The sequence below is a fragment of the Neomonachus schauinslandi genome, chromosome 9 (genome assembly GCF_002201575.2).
Source record: "Neomonachus schauinslandi chromosome 9, ASM220157v2, whole genome shotgun sequence".
Taxonomy (NCBI): domain Eukaryota; kingdom Metazoa; phylum Chordata; class Mammalia; order Carnivora; family Phocidae; genus Neomonachus; species Neomonachus schauinslandi.
The window spans coordinates 93244846-93266267 of NC_058411.1; the positions used below are offsets into that span (position 1 = coordinate 93244846).

The following is a 21422-nucleotide window of genomic DNA, read 5'->3' on the forward strand; positions in this document are numbered from 1 at the left end:
AGAGGATGAAACAGAAATCTAGCACAGTAAATGAGATGGAAGAATCTTAGCCACATGAAATCCAGCTTGAGAAAGAAAAAGTTGTTCATTCAATTCTAAACGAAACTGGAATTGCAGAGGTTAAAGGCAACCCGAAACAAAGCCAGTAATAGACACAGACTAAAAGGTATGGCATAAATTTATCCAAAAAGGATAAGCATGGTGAATGGTGAGCAAAGTCAGGGTGTCAGCCATGGGCACAGTGTTGGGGGGGGTTCAAATGAAATTGCTAATGGGACAATGTTTTGAAAAACTGAAAGGGCACAACACAAATGTGAAGGAATTTCCATAATTATTAGTAATATTTCCACCATTATAAGTTCCATCTTAGTTGAGTTAAGGTTAAGGTTGTTTATAAAGTATTAGTGTAGATAACCATGAGATAAACAGCCTCACAGCCTCATGTGAAGTAAGTATTTTACATTTGGCACTAAATGTGTACACATTATTTGATATGGAGATTCTAAAACAAACTTTTTTATAGGAAAAAATGTGCATAACCAATTACAGAAGATTCCTGAGCTAAAGTATGATGTGTCCATCATGGCCACGATGCCAATTATTGTCCATTTGACCACCCACTCCACCCTTTCCCTGCTCTTCTGCGTCTGCTCCGGCCCTTGGCTAATGCCTAGAACTGAAATGTCCTTCCTCTGACTTCCACTTGGATCAAACTAAGGAAGGTGATTGCAGAAGGACAGAGAAAATAATTTCTTCCAACTCTTTGTCTCAGTCCTGCATCTCTGGGAGGAGCGTTTTCTCTGCCATGACTTCAGGGAGTGACCATTCCTCCACGGTTTCCACTCTCACACGGGGCCACTAACACTATTCAGATCCTCTTGTTGCTTCAGCCCTAGGCAAGTGGTGAGAGCTTCCTGATACTGCCAGTGTCTGGGCGATGGAGGCCTCACTATCCATTCCTTCTCAGTTCCCTAAGTCCTATCCACACCCTCATAAATAGCCCTTTCATTAGTCTCTTCATTTGGCCCACCTGGGTTAAATTCAATTTTCTGCCAGGACCATGACTGAAACACAATTTTGGCATCTATTTATTGACATAGAAAGATTTCTGACAGATAGTAGATCAAAATATTAATAGCAGTTATCTTTAGGAAGCGGGACAGGATTATTTATTTTTCTTTATTTTTCTCTATATTTTTCAAATGTTCTGCAATATTTGGTTATGGATTGGGGAGTATAAAAATAAATGATAAAATTAAAAGAAAATGTGGAATAAATACAGTTTCAAGAAGTACTAGTGTTTGGGGCTCCTGATTGACTAAGTGTCTGCCTTTGGCTCAGGTCATGATCTCAGGGTCCTGGGATAGAGCCCCATGTCAGGCTCCCTGCTCAGTGGGGAGTCTCCTTCTCCGTCTCCCTCTCCCTCTGCCCCTCCCCACCGTTTATGCGCGCGCTCTCTCTCAAATAAATAAAATCTTTAAAAAAAAAAGTACTAGTGGTTTGGCTTCCTCTTTTATTGCCCAGCCCATCAAAAAATACATAAGTCAAAAGTTGCATAGGCTGAGAGGTATCCTGATGGAGCAATGGAACTGTAAACATTTGTCAATGCCCAGCTATTTCTTTATTTTTGCTAGATTCTATTTTCTAGAAAAAAATACATTTGATTAGCAAGTCTTCACAATTTCACAACTGAAAGCAATGCAATTGCACATATTTATGTGTTTTAGAGACTTAGATTCCACAAGCAGAAGCCAAAATTTTGCTTCCTTCTTTTATCATATTAATAATAGTTAACTATTACTAAGGGCATAGCACCTACAGGCACTGTTTACAAGCATGGTCAGTATTAGTTAATTTAATCCTGACAGGAAGGCGGTATCATTACTTCCATTTCATAGATGAAGAGATTGACATGCAATGGAGCCAAATTGCTTGCCTGAGGCCAACCTTTGTTAGCAGGTCCTGGAAGCAAGCCCAGGCTTTAGAGCTCATTTTATCCATTATACTCAATTGTCACTCAGGTTGATAGATTACCAAAGAATTGTAAAACTCTCCTAATTTTGTGCACATTGTGCAAAGAAAGATGGGGCCCTCATATTGGTTTGCTGCTTATTAGCAATGCAATTTTGTGCATCTACAAATCAGAGTTAACAAATTCCTCATCAATAAAATGGGAAATAAAGTCTCTTCCACCACCCTAGAAGTTGTGATAATCTAATGGGAAATGAACATGGAAGGCCATCAAAGCTGTAAAGCCAGGTACAAATGTAAGGCAGAATTACGTTGCACCCACACACCAGTACATTAGTAATCATCATTAACACATGAAAGTCAAATGTAGAGAAAATAGCCATTATTTTGGTGAAGTATGACTCTAAACTATAATATTATAAACCATCCAGCCTGTTAATAACACCCAACATAAAACCACCACTGATTAATCAATAAAAATCATGCAATGGCTTCAGTAAAATGTACTCTCAGGAGCACTCCCCTGACTCCCATTCATTAATTACCTTGCTGTATTTGATAAGTTCCCAGCATCTGCCTGAAATGTGTTACTCTCAATCTTAAGTTATAGAGTAAAACTTTTTTGAAAACTTTAATGTTCACACTGTACATTCTCTATGCTACCACATCAAAAGTTCAATTGAGCCACTCAATTTTCAGTTTCCCTGACTCGACTTTTTGGAGTTTTGTAATTAATTATATTCCACTATTACTGATCATCAGTTAGTTCAAAATGTTGCTGAGATGGTGAGTATGCTGAAGAAGGCAGAATTTAATGATAATTTGAGACTGGTAGGACACTAAATTTCTCTCTTGTTAATAATTAAAGTGAGATAACTTATGTTTTTATTTATAGCTTCCAGAAATATCCGGCTCATTCCTGTGCACTGCTCTGTCAGCTAATCATCAGTTGGTCAAGCTCTGACTTAGGCCATTCTGTTTTATTTTCCACACACGCCTTCAACCAAAGCCATGAAATGCAGCCTAACCAAAGGTTAGAGCAGGTAAGGTGGTCACCACATATTCTCTGGAACTCTCCACCTAGCCAAATGCTTTGATGCATAAACATATAAAGAATGAAAGGGGTAAAATTCCAATTTACCTGTTTCAATTTCCCAGATGTAAGCGGAGTCATCTGCACATCCAACAATTAAAAAATTCTCAACCGGGTGCCATTTTATCATCCTCACAGGGAAAAGGTGCTTCCGGGCATGCAGGAGGCACCTCTTCCCCTCAAGGTGAAGGAGAGCCACGGAATGGTCACTGCACACACAGCAAATTACCTGATCACTTCTTAGCTGTGGGGAAAAAACCCAAAAAACAAAAAAAAAAAACAAAAACAAAAACAGCATTATTTGTAAGTAATCATCAAACACTTTCCTTAAAATTAAATCTGATTTTTTCTCCTCGTAACATAAAAATATTTTGTTTAAACACCATTTACAAAATGACATTTCTGCTTTCTACAGGACCTCTTCACATAACACTGTAAAGAGGAGCTTTAAAACCAAGTAGATTTTAAATTCAACAACTTATTACGAAGGTCAAGAGACACAAGTGAAAAAGGAGAATTCCAAGCCAAATCTACTTATAAGATAAATGAAGGACTTGACCATCACGCAGCAAATTCAGGCAGTGAGGCAGACATTGGAAATAATGCAGAATAAAATAAACCCCAGAACTAATTTGTTGCCACAAAAAGAAGCTATTTGTAGACACAAGCTTAGGCCCAAGGGTATCGTGAGCTGATATTTTCCACTTAGAGCCTCAGAATGTGATTTGGTGCTGTTCCCAGAACTATTCAGATTCTAATCCAAACAGGAAACTCAGTGTAGACACAATCTAAAAGAGGTAAGCACTAGATAGTTCCAAATGAATGCACAGCTTCAAAGATACAAGGACCAAAAATAGGCTCACAGGACAAAGATTCTTAAGATACTTTTTAAAAAGTCAGCATGTGGTTACCTTGAACACAGTTTAGGACAAAGACCGACCATGCTGGGTGCTGTGAGGCTAATCTGGGAGGAGTTTACAGGGCAGGTCTGTGTCTCACCAAGAGGGCCCTGTGTTAGTCAGCTGGTGGTGGGGGTGGGTGGGGTGGCTGAGGGGAGGAGGGTTAGCTGGGTAGTGGCTCTTTCACCTCTTTGTTTCTTTTCTAACCACTTTGCTATGTGGATGCTCCTACTTTCACTAGGGCACCTAGCCAGAGTTTCAGCTGCTGTGTTTAAACCATCAGTTGGGATCCCTTGAGAATCTCCTTGTGCCCATTACTGACCTCTTTCTGTGGGGTGCTGGGAAGCAAGTTATTTTTCCTAATTCGTTCTAAGGAGCCTACAGAAATCCTGAGGGGGGAAAAAATCACAAAATGGCAGGGGTGCTGTATGGGGAGCCTGGACGGTAGGACAGGGCAGATGGCACTGCCTCCTCACTACTACCCCTTAGAGAACCTGCACAACCCACAGCCTCTAGAACAGAGAGCCCAACGTACTTCAGGAAACTTATACACACATACAAAGTGTGAACATACACGTAACACGCGAACACAGATCCTATAGCTGGAGGTCAACATACACTAGAGACCCACACTCGGCCAATAGATTCTCTTTTCTATGCATTTGAAATTGAAAAGCTAAAAGAGGTCATAGGAAGAAATAAGATTAAGGAGCAATCACAGAAAACAGACTCTTGGGGTAGGGGACTTGAAGAGTAAATAACCTTGGTTCCTGAATTTAAGTTCAAATTTCACTGGGTCCTTGTTGTAGTACTTTGTTTTGTATGTCTAAAATATTGCCTCTTATGCCCTTTCAATAAAGTCCTTTCTTATTTGGCTTGGTTTGGAGTTAAGTCATTTATGATTGAGGCAGAAGTAAAAGAGGTCAGGATTTTGACTACTGTCCTGGAGCTTTGAGGAAAAGAAAAATGATTTAAAAAAATAAGAAAAAGAGGGAACTTCAGCAATAAAAGACATATCAAAGTATCCCAAATCACCATATGGAAGTCTTTTTTAAAGTCTCTTCACTTGGTTTCACTGATTTGTTTAATCATTTGTGTTACTGAAATATTTCCTTCATTATGTCTTATTACAAAATTACAGTGTAAGTTTCCTCTGAGTTTACTTTGCAGCTGATTTTTTAACGTTATTATTACAGAGAAATAATTTTGACAAGTCAATCAACTGATTGACAAACTCAGGAAACTCAAAAGTTGATTGTTCGTATTTTAACAAAGATGTCAGCTTTGTGGAAGCTGAATTTAAGTTTATATTACATGTGAAAATTATATTTGAAAGTATTTCCTTTTGTCCTGCACAAGGCAGATGCTCAGAAATTTGTTAAACAAATGAAAGAGAGCAAATAAAAAACCTATTTAAGAAAAAGAAAATATAACTATCAATATTATTATAAAAGTAAATTATTCAAGGCAAACATTATTTTCTAATTTATAGATTCCTATATATTTGAATTGCTTCTACATTGTCTATTACTTTTATTAAAGAATAATTAAAAAAATAAAAATGAGAATTCCATTAATATATAGAATTAGGGAAAAAAAGAAAAAAAAGTAAGAATTAACCGGTTTTTGTAAAGACAAGAATTGACAAAACCCTTGCTTTAGAATTAAATTATTTGCATAAGTTGTAATAATAATAATGCATATAAAAATTAGAAAGGAATTCATAAAAATTATCCAGTTGTAGTATGGGTACACAGAACTTTTTTCTGTGGGAAAATGGGTTAATTGCCCTTATGTTTTTTTAACATGTAACATAAATTTATGTTATGTTTTACTCTTTGTCTTAACTTACTCTGAAGTTCTCTGGTGACATCAAAAGACTTGTTACTGGACCGGCTTCCAAAAAGAATTTATGCAAAACTTCTTCAGTGAAGATATTCCACAAGATGACACATGAGTCCTGGTCCCCAGACACAAGCCAACTTTGGTCTAATTTCGAAGAGAGACCATGTGGGTAAAGTAATGAAGTAACACTTTGGTGATGGCCTTTGAGAACTTTGTAAGGAAGGGAATCTGGAAAACAAACACCAAATAATGAAAAAAAATTTTTTTTGCTCAAGAAATAGTGCTAACATTTTCTTTTATAAAATTTTAATGCAAAGAAAATACGTATAATTAAAGCTAGGCAGTTGGTTAAAAAAATGAATGAACAACCCTTGGACCATCTCAAAAGGCAAGTACCTCCTCATAAGCTAGGTCATGCTTTTGATGAAGTCTGGTTGTTCGAAGTCTGCTAATTCTTTAAGGATGTTAGCAAGTTAGCTAGCACCAATGTTAGTTTAGTTAGCAAGATAGCCAGCACCAAAATTAGCTAGCACCAATTCCAGTGCCATCAAACAGCAAAGGCTGTTCTAAAAGAATGAAAAATTCACACATTTTGCTTCTACAAAAATTAATCTCAGGACTTCACTGTTGCCCTCCCAATAAGCATAACCAAGTCTATTATAAAAGAAAAGCATAGTTTCACAGAACAATTTTGCCTTAAAAAATATTAGAGATCACCTAGTTTTATCGATCAAGTACCAGAGGTGCAGAGAAGTTAAGCGACTTGGATCCAAGTGTAAAAGAGCATGGCATAATGTTTGAGAGCAGAGCTTTGCTGTTACACGAATCCAGCTTTGGTCTTCTAGGTATGTCCCTTACTAGACAGGTCACCACGACAAGTTGCTTTTCCCCTCTAAGTCACAGGTACTGTACGTGAAAAACTTGGGATAATAATAGCACTTATTTCACACAACACTGTTGTGTGGAATAAATATGATAATGCCCTAGTACTTGGTAGGAATGTGGATATTGCATACCATAGCTGTACTAGAACACAGGGCTACTGACGCCCAGTTTCCATACTGCTTCTTACGTCATCATTAGCTAAAACTTAAAAAAAAAAAAAATGGACAAGACCACAGACCACAAACCGTCTTTACTCAAATTAAAAAAGAATCCCAAAGAATCATTGTTATGTCTATTAAAGAATCATTAGTTACTTCTATTCCATGAGGCACATCCTCACTTTATATCCCTTAGCAAAGCAAGATGAATATTAATTCAAATGTTCAGGTCAAATGTAGATTTGTACTTGTTTTATGGATAAGAAGAAATTGGCCTAGATAAAAAGTGCTAAGGTCTTAAGCTTTTTCACTAACTTTTAACAGCAGCTATTGAGCTGTGTAGCAGTATATTACCTGTCCTCTGTTCATTGCTATTTACTCCTCTATCTTAGGTAATCACTGAACATAAAACAGTAACATTGAATAAGTAGCAAAAGTAAGCTGAGAACAGTAACAAGATGTGTCTTAAAAGGTGAGATTTGGCTTTTACTCTTAAGGACCTTGCAGTCTAGTAGTATCCATGCGTTAAAAAATATCAAGTATCTACACATCCCCAAATCTCAATCGCTTCCTGTATATTCCTTCCTTTACATAAGACAAATTACCACACAACAGTATTTATTTAATAGGTATTCACTGTTGCAATGCACAAAAATGTATAGGAACATATCTACATTTCATTAACAAAAAAATAAAAAATTAAAACAGGAAGATACCATTTTCTCCTGATTGGCAAATACTAAAAAGTTTAAATGAACACAAAGTTGGCTCATGTGTGGGGAAAAGGCATTTTCATAGGCTGTTAGTGGACATACATATACATAGATGTATGTTCTTTGGAGACCATTGTTAGATATATTTTCAAAATTAAAAATACTCATAAATGTCAATTCAGTAATTCTACTCCTGAGAATTAATACTATCGATATCCCCACATATATATGCAAAGATGGTAAATTCAGCATTGCCTCCAGTAGCCGAAGACTAGAAAAAAGGAAACACCTATTAACAGGAGATTTTTTTCAATTAAAGTTTTTATTATTATTAGTCATTTAAATGGAACTCATAAAGAATGTGCTCCAAAATATTTTATTAAGATATGCTTCAGGAGATTTCAGTAAAGTGTACAGACTATGCCTCTATTTGTGTAATATTATTAAAAGAATGCATATTGCTATGTTGGTATGCACTTGTATATGCATAGAAAATTTCGAGGAGGGTATAAAGAAACTTATTAGCAGTTGCCTTTGTTGAAGGGAGCTGGAAGATCAAGGAAGAAGAGAAACATATTTCTCATTGTATAACCTTCCACTTGACTTAAAAAAAAAACTAGGTGTTTTTACTTTAATATTAAAATATGTACACATTAATTAGCAAATGGCAGCAAATTCTTTAAGCTTCAGGAATCTTCTTATTACAGCTTATTAAAGTTGAAGCTTAAATAAATTAAATAAATAGGGTTAAATAAAATTCAATGACCTTTTAATAAAGAACCGCCTTCTAGAAGTCCTGCTTTGGCAGCATTCAAAGCCTGTGTAATGAAAATTGTCCCATCTTCACAGCCACATATTAGTTTATCAAGACTTGGAACATACTCTGATGAAGTGACTCCGACTGTTGCAGTCCCAGAGACATGGTCAATAATACTTTGGGACATGGTATGATGCTTATCAAAATTATCTTGAAGGGTCCATGTGGCAGTTATTGGTATTTCTAAAAGGAAAACACATAAAAAAGGGAAAATTCAGTTTATAAATTCATCATAGATATGGAAAATGTTTTCAAGTCACCATCCCTTGGGGTACCTAGAGGCTCTTTTGCCATCCTAACAGTTGGCTAACTGCGGAAGAGTTCTCCTGTGATCCATTGTCTTTATTCCAAATGCTATTTCATTGGTCCTCTGTCCTTCAAGGAGTCTCAGAAGAATAGGTGTGTATTCGTGCATTCATTTTAGACTTAGGTCACCTAAAAAGAACTGAGAAACTCTTGCAGTGATGTAAAGTGTTGGTCCAATCTCATAAGTTCTCTATGTGTCTCAGCAACATTAAGAAGGAAAACTGGGGGTCTCTTAGTTATGTGAGGAAAATGGAAGAAATGTATTCTTTAAATATCAAGGGTATGAATATCTCAAAATTGCTCCTGGGCAATTATCTATGAGTACCAAGAACGCTGGTTATCATTTTGCATAGCTTGCCACCCAACCATTTGAACTGGGCCTCAAGTAGGCTCAGGAAGGGAGAGAAGCTTGGACTCAGGAGCAAAGAGGGCAAGTCAAAGCCAACCTACCTTTCTATGAAAGAAAACCCAGGTCTTTCAGTACACATGCCACAGTGACTATGAAAACCTAGAAACCAAACCTGAGACAAACATCAAGTGCTGTCGTAGATGACTATGGTTCTACTTATAAAGAAGATTAATTAGATGCTTACTTAATTCTGCTGCTGGCTGTGGAACATAGGTGAGAAATCCTAGGTTTACCATTAGGTGGCCTCAGCAGGGGCATGGTATGTATTTTAACTCTTAAAACTGAACTTGTGAGAAACTTTTCCATGCACTGTACCAAGTTCTACATCTATTTTTTGATCCATTTCTTTTTAACCTAGGACTATTATGAACCATTTTGAAAATATCTGGGACAAACACACTATAAGTTATACCAGTGATTTTGCTAAACAGTGGAAACTTGCACTTAGAAATTCAAGTATTGAGTACCTTGTTTCTGCTGTGCCCCAGACAAGGATTCACAGAGATGACTTAATTATTTGGGAAAAAGAGAAAAAGAGTAAGACAGTCTTCCTCAATTTGGAATATGTGGTCTCAGGACTTTGAAGGTTCTCCACAATAATGTTTACTCTAATGATTTCAGTTTTGTATTCTAAGAAAAACTAAAATAAGCAAATGCTAAATGTTTTAGTGGCCAAGTTTGTATCTGTTCCTGTTGCTCCAAGCAGCTGCAACAATACCAATAGAGAAATTGGTTGAAAAGGTACAGGATGGGGCACCTGGGTGGCTCCAGTCAGTTAAGCATCTGCCTCCAGCTCAGGTCATGATACCAGGGTCCTGGGATCGAGCCCCACATCGCGCTCCCTGCTCAGTGGGAAGCCTGCTTCTCCCTCTCCCCCTCCCCCTGCTTGTGTTCCCTCTCTCGCTGTCTCTCTCTCTCTCTCTGTCAAATAAATAAATAAAATCTTTAAAAAAAAAAAAAAAGGTACAGGATATAGGCATGACAAATTCAAAAATATTGAGTATGGTATATCAGCCTATCCTATATTCATACTGCAAGCATTCATTTCAATAAAACACCATTCCTGTTAAATTGATGTTAATTTGAATTATATTGGTTTTATTATTGTACAAGATCTACAAACATCATGTTTGGGGTGCCTGGGTGGCTCAGTAGGTTAAGCATCCAACTCCTGACTGCTTAGTCAGTTAAGTGTCCAACTCTTGATTTAGGCTCAGGTCATAGTCTCAGGGTCGTGAGATTGAGCCCTAGGCTGGGCTCTGCACTGGGTGTGGAGCCCTTTTGGGATTCTCTCTCTCTCTCCCTCTGCCCCCAAAATGTTTATACCTACCTTCATGTTGACATCTAATGCATAGTGGTGCATGAGAAAATCTGTCTTATTTGTAGCCTCGTGTGACACAAATGAGAAGAATACTGAATTGATTACAAACTCGTTCTCAGAAGACATATGATTATAAATAGATTAGAAATTGTCTTACCTCTAGGAGAACCATCAAACTTGGATACAGGAACATCAGGGATATGCCACAAAGTAATTCTTCCTGAGACTGCTCCAGAGAAAAGTACCTTATAAAAAGGCTCTTTCCGTTCATTCATGTAGCCCATAACAAAGGAAAGGCTCTGGTCCAAAACAAAAAGTTAGCTTTTATGTAGAAAAAATATCTAAATATAAAATGACAACCATTGGCTTAAAATGGAGGGACAAGACTTCATAGATGAACTAAACTGTTTCCATTTTTTTCCTGGTCTTTCAAAAATTCCAAGTAATTTAAGTGAAATAATCTCTTACTCAAGACAAAAAAAAATTGATAAAATAGAAGCAAAGTCATCAGCTAGACTTCAGAGAGTTAATATTTAACATTTACTGAAGATGTTCTGTCTGCGTATGACACATACTGTTAGGGGTTTTCCATCCATTCAGCTAAATAATCCTCACAATAATTCTGTGAAGTTGGTACTATCATTGTCTCCAGATTACAGATGAATAAACTGAGAGTGAAGACGTTGATTTACCCAAAGTGAAACAGACAGCATTGTGCTTTGGAGTCCAATAATTCTGACTCAAGAGTCCATGTCTTCATGACCATACTCTACTGCCCACTAAGGCGGCCTGATTTCTTTATGGCCCCTTGAGTTCCAATTGTCAATTAAAACAGCAACAACTAATATTTGTATGATAATTTTGTCTTACTAATATGCTTTCTACTTTCTGTTGACTATTTTTCAGATTTAATGTATTTGATTTTACATATTCTAAGTGGGCACATATAAAAATGAGTCCATAACATATAAATAAATAAGTAAACAAACATTATATTTATATAAATAAATATATAGCTATAGTTTATATTAATATATATTATATATTTATGTATGTGAAGTTATAATGTTGCTGAGGCAGAGTATGAATATTGGGCACCAGAGTTCTGGAAGATATGTTTTTACTAGTGAATGAGTCTAGAATCTCTCTAGTACCTCAGTGCAGTGTAGATGTTGTTTGGGCAGACTTGCATACAGAGATTCTGCACAAGGGATCAAAATAATGAAGCGATTATAAAAACAAAAACAAACACTTCTTTTGATGTACAAATAAAAGGCACCCTGGAAAGAAAGCCAACTGCTGGTGCTAGAATTAAAGAAGTCTACAAAAGTGATAGTTCCTAGTCAGAAAATAGGCTTGAAGGTCAGGACTTTGATGTATTATTGGAAAAATTTTATAATGTATCTGTAGAGAATATTAAAGGCCAAAACACTGCTCTATTTAATCCTCACAACAAAGCTACAAAGTAAGTAAACATGGTTATTATTCCTGGTGTGGAGATAAGAAAACCAAGACAGGAAGAGAAAAAGAAAGGAATCCAAGACCACGCAAGCAAGATGTGTAATCCTTTATCATCTCCCAAAATGAGAGCATTGCAGGAGAGAAAACAGTTCCTATGAAGTCAGTTCTCTGAATAAATCTTTTTTTTTTTTTTTTTTTTTTTAAAGATTAAGAAGGCACTTTGGAGTCTTATACTTGTCAGGCCATCACTTTTGTAGGTGTTAGAAACGGTGTTGATAAAGTTTGGGTAAACTGGCTTCTTAAACTCTCTTGACCTTGAGGAACCTTAGCACTGACTAGTCCAACTCCCTCGGGATTTTGATCTAGGAATGAAGCTCCAGAGAGGCGGGTGGTTACTCAGGTTGGTGGCGGGCAGCATGCGTCCACCCTTGCAGCTTGGGGCACTGCCCGGTGGCTCACAATCCTGAGCTACTGTCAACCCCTCTGCCCTCACTTCTCATACCCATTCCTTGTCGCCTCTGCCCCCATCCTTCCCAGGGGTTCCTTCTCCAGTTCTGCTATTGACCTGCAAACCTCCTCAGAGCCCCTCACCATATGAATTCTGATTTTTCATCACAGTCCCCATACACATCACAAGGAGCACTCGTCCTCCGAGAGGGAATACCTCTAAGAGGTAATAAAATGGTCTTTAAGAGTGAATTCTCTTGGGTTAACTGCCTGGATTCAAATCCTGGTTTAGCACATACCAACTCTATTAAAAGAGGCAATTACTTGATCTGGACAATTTACTTAACCTCTCTCTGTCTCATTCTCCCTAACTGTGAAAGAAGGCCAATAAAAGCACCTATTATATGGGATCGCTGTCAGGATTAATGAGTTGCTAAAGGTGAGGTGCTTAGAATGGTGTCATGCATTTGGTACACACTCAGTGAATATTAACCATTCTTATTATCCACTTTTCAGGACAATGAGAAACTTGCTCCAAAGTCTCACTGCCAGACTCTGGGGCCAAACAGCCTCAGTTCAAATCCTAGGAATTAACCTTTCTGAACATCAGTTTCAAAGTGTGGTCATAGTGGGAATGCATGTAAATGAAGGAGTGTCTGACAATAATAAGGCCTTGGACATAAAGTTACCTAACATCGTCATCATTGTTTTTGCTCTTAGTTCATGCACCCAAATTCCTTGTCTGCAATCCTCAGGCTGTTTCTATCCCAGCTACTCCCACCTCAGCATTTCAGAGTTACTCCATAGCTAAGACCCTGGAAAGCCCAGTACCTCATCTCAACAACCAGGACCCCTGTCACAGGCCTCAGTGATCATCAGCTGTGATCTGAAGTTAGGGAGACTCTCATAAACTGCTGAAAGGAAGGGGGAATCTCATTTTGCTACTACAACTTCATCAGCAGATACGTTCCTAGCATCATAAATGTTAATTCTGGGAACACGTTATTGTCAAACATTGAGATTTGATTCCAAAAGAAGAGTCTAGTTAATACTATGTATTTATAGAACCCCCTTTTCTAAACTCATTGTACCTACCAAGCTCATCTCCCCACCCCACCAAAATGTTACCTTTTAACTGCAGGAGACTAAGAAGTCTTATATTTAGTGAATATTGGGGATGTTTTGAATAAGGAGAATAATGTCATACTTTAATTTCTTGGCAGACAAACTGCAAGCAAGGGCGTATGGATGGGCAGACCAGCTTCTTTAAGATTCCGATTATTCTAGTCATATTTCACTGGCTTCCAAGTACTTCCCACTTTTAAGATAAAGAAGTAACTGTGGTTGTCTAAACAAGAATTGTTGACAGAAGACCCATATATCTATGTCTTTACATTTTGAGGAACAAAATAAGATGGCTTCCCCTAAGATTAGTATCTTTTAAGTTAATTTGTAATTGCTATCCTTTTTCCGCATAGTCATGTATAGCATTGATATTTGGAGTAGACTGGAAGCTCTTAAAGGACACTACTTATATTTTAGCTTTTAGGGGAAACTGCTTTATAAGAAACACATTCTGGAGCTAAAAGAAAGAATGGGTAGGCAGGTCCTTTAAAAAAATGACTAAAAATGCTTTTCTGAGTAAGCCACAATACTGCTTTTATGACCAACAGCAAAACAAGACTCGGGTGCCACCCACAAATGACCTTAGAAATAGTGCCTGATGCCACAATTCTAAAGTTTGCCTGTGCCTCGGTGGCACTAAGAGTTCTGATTCTTGGTTGGCACCTTCTTAATGAAGTTTTTGCAACAAAACCTTGCAGATATCTTAGGGACAATCATGGAACTATAGGATCTCCAACAGCATTGCTACTTAATTAAGCAAAACATCACTCTGTAAAAAATAACATGCTTCCTTGGTTGACACATCAGTAATCCAAAACTCCTCCAATCTCCATGAAATACATCTTTGGATAATTAACTGATGACCAAGTCCATAGGTTAACAACAACAACAATAAAACAACCTCACTTTGGTTAGCACTACCAAAATAAAATAACTTTAAATGTTCAGGCTTCATAGAGTGTTAAAGATATAATTCAGTCAAGTAAAAACACACAATTATATCCTCAACTCTGCCAGGAATCACAATATATTTGTTTTTGTTTTAGCAAGAAAATTTATTCAGAAAAAGAGCTAAATATATGCAAAAAATGATAATATTGAGTAAAAAAAAGCAGGATATAAACCATTTGATAAAGTGTAAAAATTGGATTAGATACATCAAAATGATAATATCTTTGCATCAAACCATTTATCCAAAGGGTCAGTGAAAAATGTGTTATGTGTGTGGGTGTTTAACTTTGGTAATTTTTCTATAATAAATATATATTGTTTAATCAGACTTTAAAAAATACATTTTTCAAAGGCAACGTTTTCTCTTCAGTACCCATTAACAGTTAGATTTGATTTGCTCGTTGATAACTTGCTGTGGTTCTTCAATTCAACTTTTCCAAGTCTGACTCTGCTACAGACAAAGCAACACTTAACTAAGATGCAGAGTGAAACAGTTTTGAGGCAGTCACTCTCTCCTTGCATTACCTTATTTTCCTGCACAGAAGTAGAGCACAGTAAATGAGGATAAATGGTCTCTTTAAGCACTCTTCCATCAGCAGGGTATAGGCTTTTGGAAAGCCCACTGCATGGGGAAAAATAAAAAGCAGAGTTTAGAACTTTGGGGTTCTTTATTCGTTTTTTTTTTCCTCCTCCCACATTCAAAAGCCGGATGGTACCATTCAAGTTTCTAAACTCTAGTTAGAAATTGTTGGGTTAATAATTACAAGTGACTTTTTGAAAACCCAGCACCAGCTGTACAAGTTATACATGGTTAATCTCATTCCTTCATCCCCTGCTGTTTTATACAAAGGCTGAAGCCTACCAAGCCCAGAGTAAATCTTCTAGTGCCAAAGTTGTTTTGTTCTGGTTTTTGATCATGGGCGGCATGCAGGGACTTTTCCATAATAAACCTCCCAAAGTTCATTTTCTACCTGAATGTTTTGTATGCCGCTCCCATCTGAGCCCACCTGTTCAGCAGCTGATAGATATAACTGTGACCATCTTCTGTCCAGATGATGATTCTGTGAGCAGCAAGCACCTCTCCACCAGCAAAAAACTGCCCACTTCTACTAACTTCAGTTCGCAGAAGGGAAAAATCACAATAATCATAAACCTAAAATACAAAATTAATGACACACGTTAACAAAAGCTTCTAATCTGCCAATGAGATGAAAGATAAACTATGCTTATCAAGACCATTTAGATGGCAGTGTTAATGCAACAATATACTAAATATTAATAACAGGACACACCGTACTCATGTACCAAAGTGATATTTTACTGGTACTTATTTTTTCACATTTACATTAAGGTAGGTTTCAGTGAATAAGCTTTGTACCATTCCAGAATGTGCCCATTAAGCACAGAGACCAAAAATCCCAAAATTTACATATAATTTTATTTCTTCCATATGGTAGCCCAACTTTAAATTTTTAAAATTTATTATACAAAAAAGTTTATACAGCTGAAATCTTTTGTTAGACCACATACTTTATATTTTTGTTCAAAAATATATTATCAACATGTAAGTTAATATCATTTTATTAACTGGGCCAGGTATATGGAACACTAAAGAAAAAAGGGATGCCATCAGATGATATAATAACTTAGTTTTTCTTTCTTATTGGAGATATCAGTGAATATATTCACAAGAAAGGAATGTATATTCTTAAAAATGAATGTAGTGACTAAGCAGAAGAAGAAAAAAAGTCTAAAAATAAAATCAGTGTATGTAGGTGAAAAGTATTAGTTTTCTTTTTAGTTCTAAAGTGCAGGCATTAAATTTTAAAAATAATCTAGAGATAAATGCTCACTATAATAATAGTTTGTTATTAATAAAATTAGGATATATTTTAGATATATAATCTCCTGAGAAGCAAAACAGCTGAGTGCAGGGAGAGGAAAATTGATAAAAGTGGGTTATAAAAGACAAATCATTCCATGCTCTGGTAATAATATAGAGTTTGGATCATATTTAAATCATATTCTTATAATTATTGCATTGAGCAAGAAAAAATTACATTTGTATATCACTGGTATTAATACCTTCCAACATTTAGAAAATACCACCAGTAAAAGTCTCTCTGTATATGTGCAAAATCGTATTGTCCGGCAGTTCAGGGAGTCGAGAAATTTGGATTCCTTTTCATAGACATCTTGCTTTTCCTTCAAAAGTAATGGGAATATTTTAGTACTAGTTCTAGGTAATTTATACATGACTGTATAAGATTTGCCCCATCATACATCTGAAGTAGATCACACCATTTTTTATAAAAAACTACCCCAGTTTTCTTCTGAGTTTTCTGAAATAAGAAGTTATTTTGCAAAGGAAATCATAAGCAGGATTCCTTATATAATCATCCAACAAACATTCTGGGGACTGTGCTGGATGCTGAGAATGTAAAGATATGAGTAAGTTTCTAATTTTCAGACATGGCAGAAAGATAAAACAAAAAAAGTAAAATATTAAAGAAAAACCTGCAGTACCTTAATTGCTAAAATAGAAAAATGAATAAAATGCTTTGAAAAAAAAAAAAGAGTGGCCAACATAGGACACCTAGAATACTATATTAGCAATAAGTTTCTGATAATGCTGGTGTGTGTTTCTTGGGCTCATTATGCTAACACAATCCCTAGGCTTCCCCAATCAAGAAATTCCAAAGAAGAGTTCAGATCATAGGGCAGCTGAAACAATTTTATCATCAGCATAAATACTATGACTGTTCTCTCATCCACCACCTCAACTTGTAGCCAAGTTGATGCAGGGAGCAGGTAAATATACTGGACTCTCAGTGCATGTGACCCCTCAGCCGTTCATAGTCATCTCCCTGCTACCACTCACATATACTCAGAAGAAAGGCGTCTTTCTTTCTGCTGTAAGGCTCGGAAAGATATTCCTCTATGACCTATTTATTTATTTCTTTTAAAATGTAACCAGTGTGTGTGTGTGTGTGTGTGTGTGTGTGTAAATAAAAATATTTGTATATTCCCTGACAACAGGTTGGAAGGATACAATCGAGTTGTTACCAATGCCTACCCCTTGGAAGAGTGATTGGAGAAGTACATGGAGATAGAATTATTCATTTCTACATCATTTGAACTTTTTTTTAAAAGATTTTATTTATTTATATGAAAGAGAGGGAGAGAGAGAGAGCACATGCACATGAGCACGAGGTGAGGGGAGAGGGGGAAAGAGAAGCAGACTCCTTGCTGAGTGCAGAGCCCTATGTGGGGCTGGATCGCAATACCTGATACCATGACCCTGAGCTGAAAGCAGATGCTTAACCGACTGAGCCACCCAGGCACCTCAACATTATTTGAACTCTTAACCATGAATGGGTAACACCTTTATAATTAAAAAAATTTCAATAAATATGCTTGAAATTAGAGAATAAAAAGTTTCACAAGCCAACCTGAATACTGTTGATAGATGAAGAAAGATCCCATACTTTGAGCTCACCCGCTACTGATACCACCAAGAGAGAATCTTCTGTAAAAACAATAAAGGTCATGTATAAGCTGACCCCTGTTATAACTAGTTGCTGTAAAGATCACAGCATAGCCATTTAAGCATTACACAGGATTATGTAGGTGGAAATTATTCAGCCTTGGTTTTTTGGGTTTTTGTTTTTTTTATAAAAAATAAACATTTTAGATCACATTTTAAATTTGTTTGAAAATTTCAAAGTGACCCCCATGTAATAGAAGAGCACCACTAAGAGCAGAACTACGTTGAAAATCGTTATGTTGTCAATATTACACCTTCTTATTTCAGAAACAAGTAAGGAGCCATTACAGAATCTGAATCCTCTCATTACATGAATCGGAATTCTCTACTACATCCAGAAGATACAGCAAGGCAAAAGTTCCAAGAGTCTTGCTAATCCACAACAAATGCGTGCTTGTCACTCTTGAAATGTACCAATGAACTGAGTCATGGAAACAGTCTCCTCTTTTCATTTCATCTTGACCTCTTGCTGACTTTCTAATGACTTGAACCACTGGTATGAGTGTTCTCAGTTTTCTTGATCTGGCTTAGAGAACTGTCCCCACCAACAGGTAAACATAAAGGAGTATTCTGAACTCTTGCCCATTAGTTTAACAAATCATTCAAAAGTGGTATTTTTATATGCACTCTCTTAGAGTTATATAATACCCAACTATTACCTTGAATTCTCATGGAGTGAACAATGCACATGCAGTTGACCCAATCAGGAGACTGAGACGATATGAAAGTGTGAATAACAGCCAAACTTCTGGCATCAATGATAAGAACATCTTGATATTCTCCACAACACAAAAGCCAACCTTCCCCTGTCATCCGGAATGAGCAGTGGTAATACTATGAAAATGGAATTCAAAGCAAAGAGTTAATTATCATTAGCAATTAACATAATTTGGGCTATGGTGAGGACTCTCTGGATTTTAGTTTTAGCATCTATTCAATTAAAGTATTTACCTGCTACTGAATAGCAAGTAAAGTTTCTTTTAGCTCAATTATCCCATATTTTTGAAGCATTGATTTGGGACTTTAGTCTCATTTGTAATTAACCATTTTTCTGGAGGAAGGGGGATCTTTTAGGAAGAAAGAATCTTATTCCAAGTTATGGAAAGCTCACAATTGTTTTATTTCTAGAATGCTATGTAGAATTAAACAACAACAAAAAAATCAGGTTCCTTCTTCTAGCAACATTATTATACGTTAAAGAAATAAAAGTGTTTGAAGAGTGTGCGAGAATTCTTGTGCCAAATAAGTTTTGAGAACAGCTTTTATCAAAGATTGAGTAATATATTGTACCCTTGACAAATTCTCTCACTGTGCAAGTTTTGGTCCCAGAAACGACTTTGTGAGTATTGCAGTGCAAGTCATCAATGCCAAAAGCAATGAGTAAAATATAAAAAACACTGTGAGCACCATTGGTATAATGCAATTGCCTCACCTGTATGATTGGAGTCCATCTACCAAAAGCCAAAATCTGTTTTAAATACTGGGAGATGATTATAAAGGTACAGAGATACTTTGTTACCTTTTCATGAATAAGAAATTCAGAAATTAAGAATCTATCCACCCAAAAAAGGTTAAAATTGAAGACAAAAAACTTTTTTGCTTTATAAAATAGCATGTAATTAATGTGTGTCTGTGTGTGTGTTGTGAGTGTAATGAAGAAAAAGTTAAAAATTGTCTTTCGAATTTGTCTGTTAGATACCGAAATAAAGAAAGAATCAGAAAAAAAAAGCTTGAATAGTAACTTTTAGGAAAGAAAAATGCCAAAATAACAGATGATAACTGACACAAGGAAAAAATATCCTCCAAAGACATTTCTTTAAATGTGTGCTTCGCAAATGCTCTAAAGGAGTTCCAGAATCTGGAAATGTTCTGAAGGAAGGGAAGGTACTTACACAGATTGCAGTGTGCCTGTAAGGAAGAGTGGCCTTCTCCACGCACTGTCCGTTGGTGACATTCCAAACACACATCTCCCTAGCAGAGATAACTTTGCATCATTCTCTGTCATTTCTACTCAATTGGCTGAAATAATTTTTGTGTCACCAAGTTTTTCTTTAGTGCTGCACTTAAATGCAACCTGATCGTTTATGTGGCTTTTTGTTACAGATTACTGAGCAAGAAAATGTTGTGGTCATTAGCAGGGATGACATACTGTATCTGTGTCTTTTTGTTTGGGTAATTACACCCTGCCGCCCGACTACAAACCTTACTTTAGCGCCAACCTGACCTAAAACAAATTGTGTGGATCCAGCTATCACAGTCTGTTAGAGTGATAGTACAACAGTCTTTTCATGGAAACTGCATCCCCTTGAAAATGGTTTATTTCACTGAACTTAAACTACATATTCTGAAAAGCATAATGCATCGAGGGCTGCATCTTCTGGAGCTGAGGTATCATTTTTATAAAAATAAACAGTGCCACCAAGAGGCTGCATTTGGTCTATCATTGATAGGGTTTACTTCTTTGCTCATCCTGAAATGTTGAAATCACACTTGCCGCTACATATTTAGAGAATTCTCATTGTTTAGAAAACTCTGACTTGCTTTCCTATATGTTACAGGGATGTACATAAAATTATGAAATACAGTGACAAAATATATCACCCAGCGTAGGGCAATTTAAATCTACATGATTTCCGTTCACAAAAACCAGAACGGCTGTTTCACAGTTGTTTGGTAATATCCTTCAGTTTTGACACTTTCAACACATAAGCAAAACTTTCCATGAAAGAATAAATGAAAGCTTTATTGGCTTTAAGGGAGAAGCTGCTATTATTAAGAAGCAAAAGATATGAATTAATAATAGTAAATGCTAGATGCATTTGGTGTTTTGCTGGGCTTTTTTGTTTTTCTGGCCAAACACTGGACATCAATCTTTAAATCAGTGGTTCTCAGCCTGGGGCGATTTTGCCCCCCCAAAGAACATTCGACAATGATAAGAGATATTTTTGATAGTCACAACTAGGAACACACTACTGGCATCTAGTGGGAGAAGGCCAGGAATGCTGCTAAATATCCTAGGATGCACAGGATGGCCCCACAACAAAGAATTCTAAGGGTCTCCAAAATGTAATTAGTACTGAGGTTGAGAAACCCTGTTCTGGATATAGAAACAAAATATTCATAATTTTTTTCTGTTTATATCTGACTTTATTCCAAAAAGGATTTGAGGTAATATGGAAACTCATGCAACTCAATAAAACAAGGGAAAAGTGTGTGTGTGTGTGAAAAATAAAACTGGGGAAAAGAAGTTGAGATAATATATCTCAAAGTTAAAAAGAAATAGAACCTTAACTTGCTATTAATATAAAATTTTAGCTTCATAAGGAACTGGAGTTTATTAGCATAGTTCTCAACTCTAGCTGTGCATCACCTGCACATATTTCTAAAATTGTCCGTAGAGATTCTAATTCCATGGCTCTGTGTTGGAGTCCCGGCATACAGGTTTTGCCAAGCTCTTGGTCAGTTAGTCTGTTT

The 21422-nt window shown here is 36.5% G+C and overlaps 1 protein-coding gene across 1 annotated transcript in view; it reads right to left on the reverse strand.

Moving 5' to 3' along the window:
* The window catches only part of WDR72 (WD repeat domain 72), a 200670-nt gene that overhangs the window by 170692 nt on the left and 8556 nt on the right, over positions 1-21422 (reverse strand). Inside the window, exons 3-12 of the mRNA XM_021693991.2 lie at positions 19841-19919; positions 18608-18782; positions 17854-17930; positions 16487-16606; positions 15409-15554; positions 14924-15023; positions 10575-10719; positions 8331-8564; positions 5816-6036; positions 3113-3308 (exon numbers count right to left, since the gene is read on the reverse strand). Of these exons, the coding sequence (XP_021549666.1) occupies positions 3113-3308; positions 5816-6036; positions 8331-8564; positions 10575-10719; positions 14924-15023; positions 15409-15554; positions 16487-16606; positions 17854-17930; positions 18608-18782; positions 19841-19919 (1493 nt within the window). The remainder of the gene's footprint in view (positions 1-3112; positions 3309-5815; positions 6037-8330; positions 8565-10574; positions 10720-14923; positions 15024-15408; positions 15555-16486; positions 16607-17853; positions 17931-18607; positions 18783-19840; positions 19920-21422) is intronic.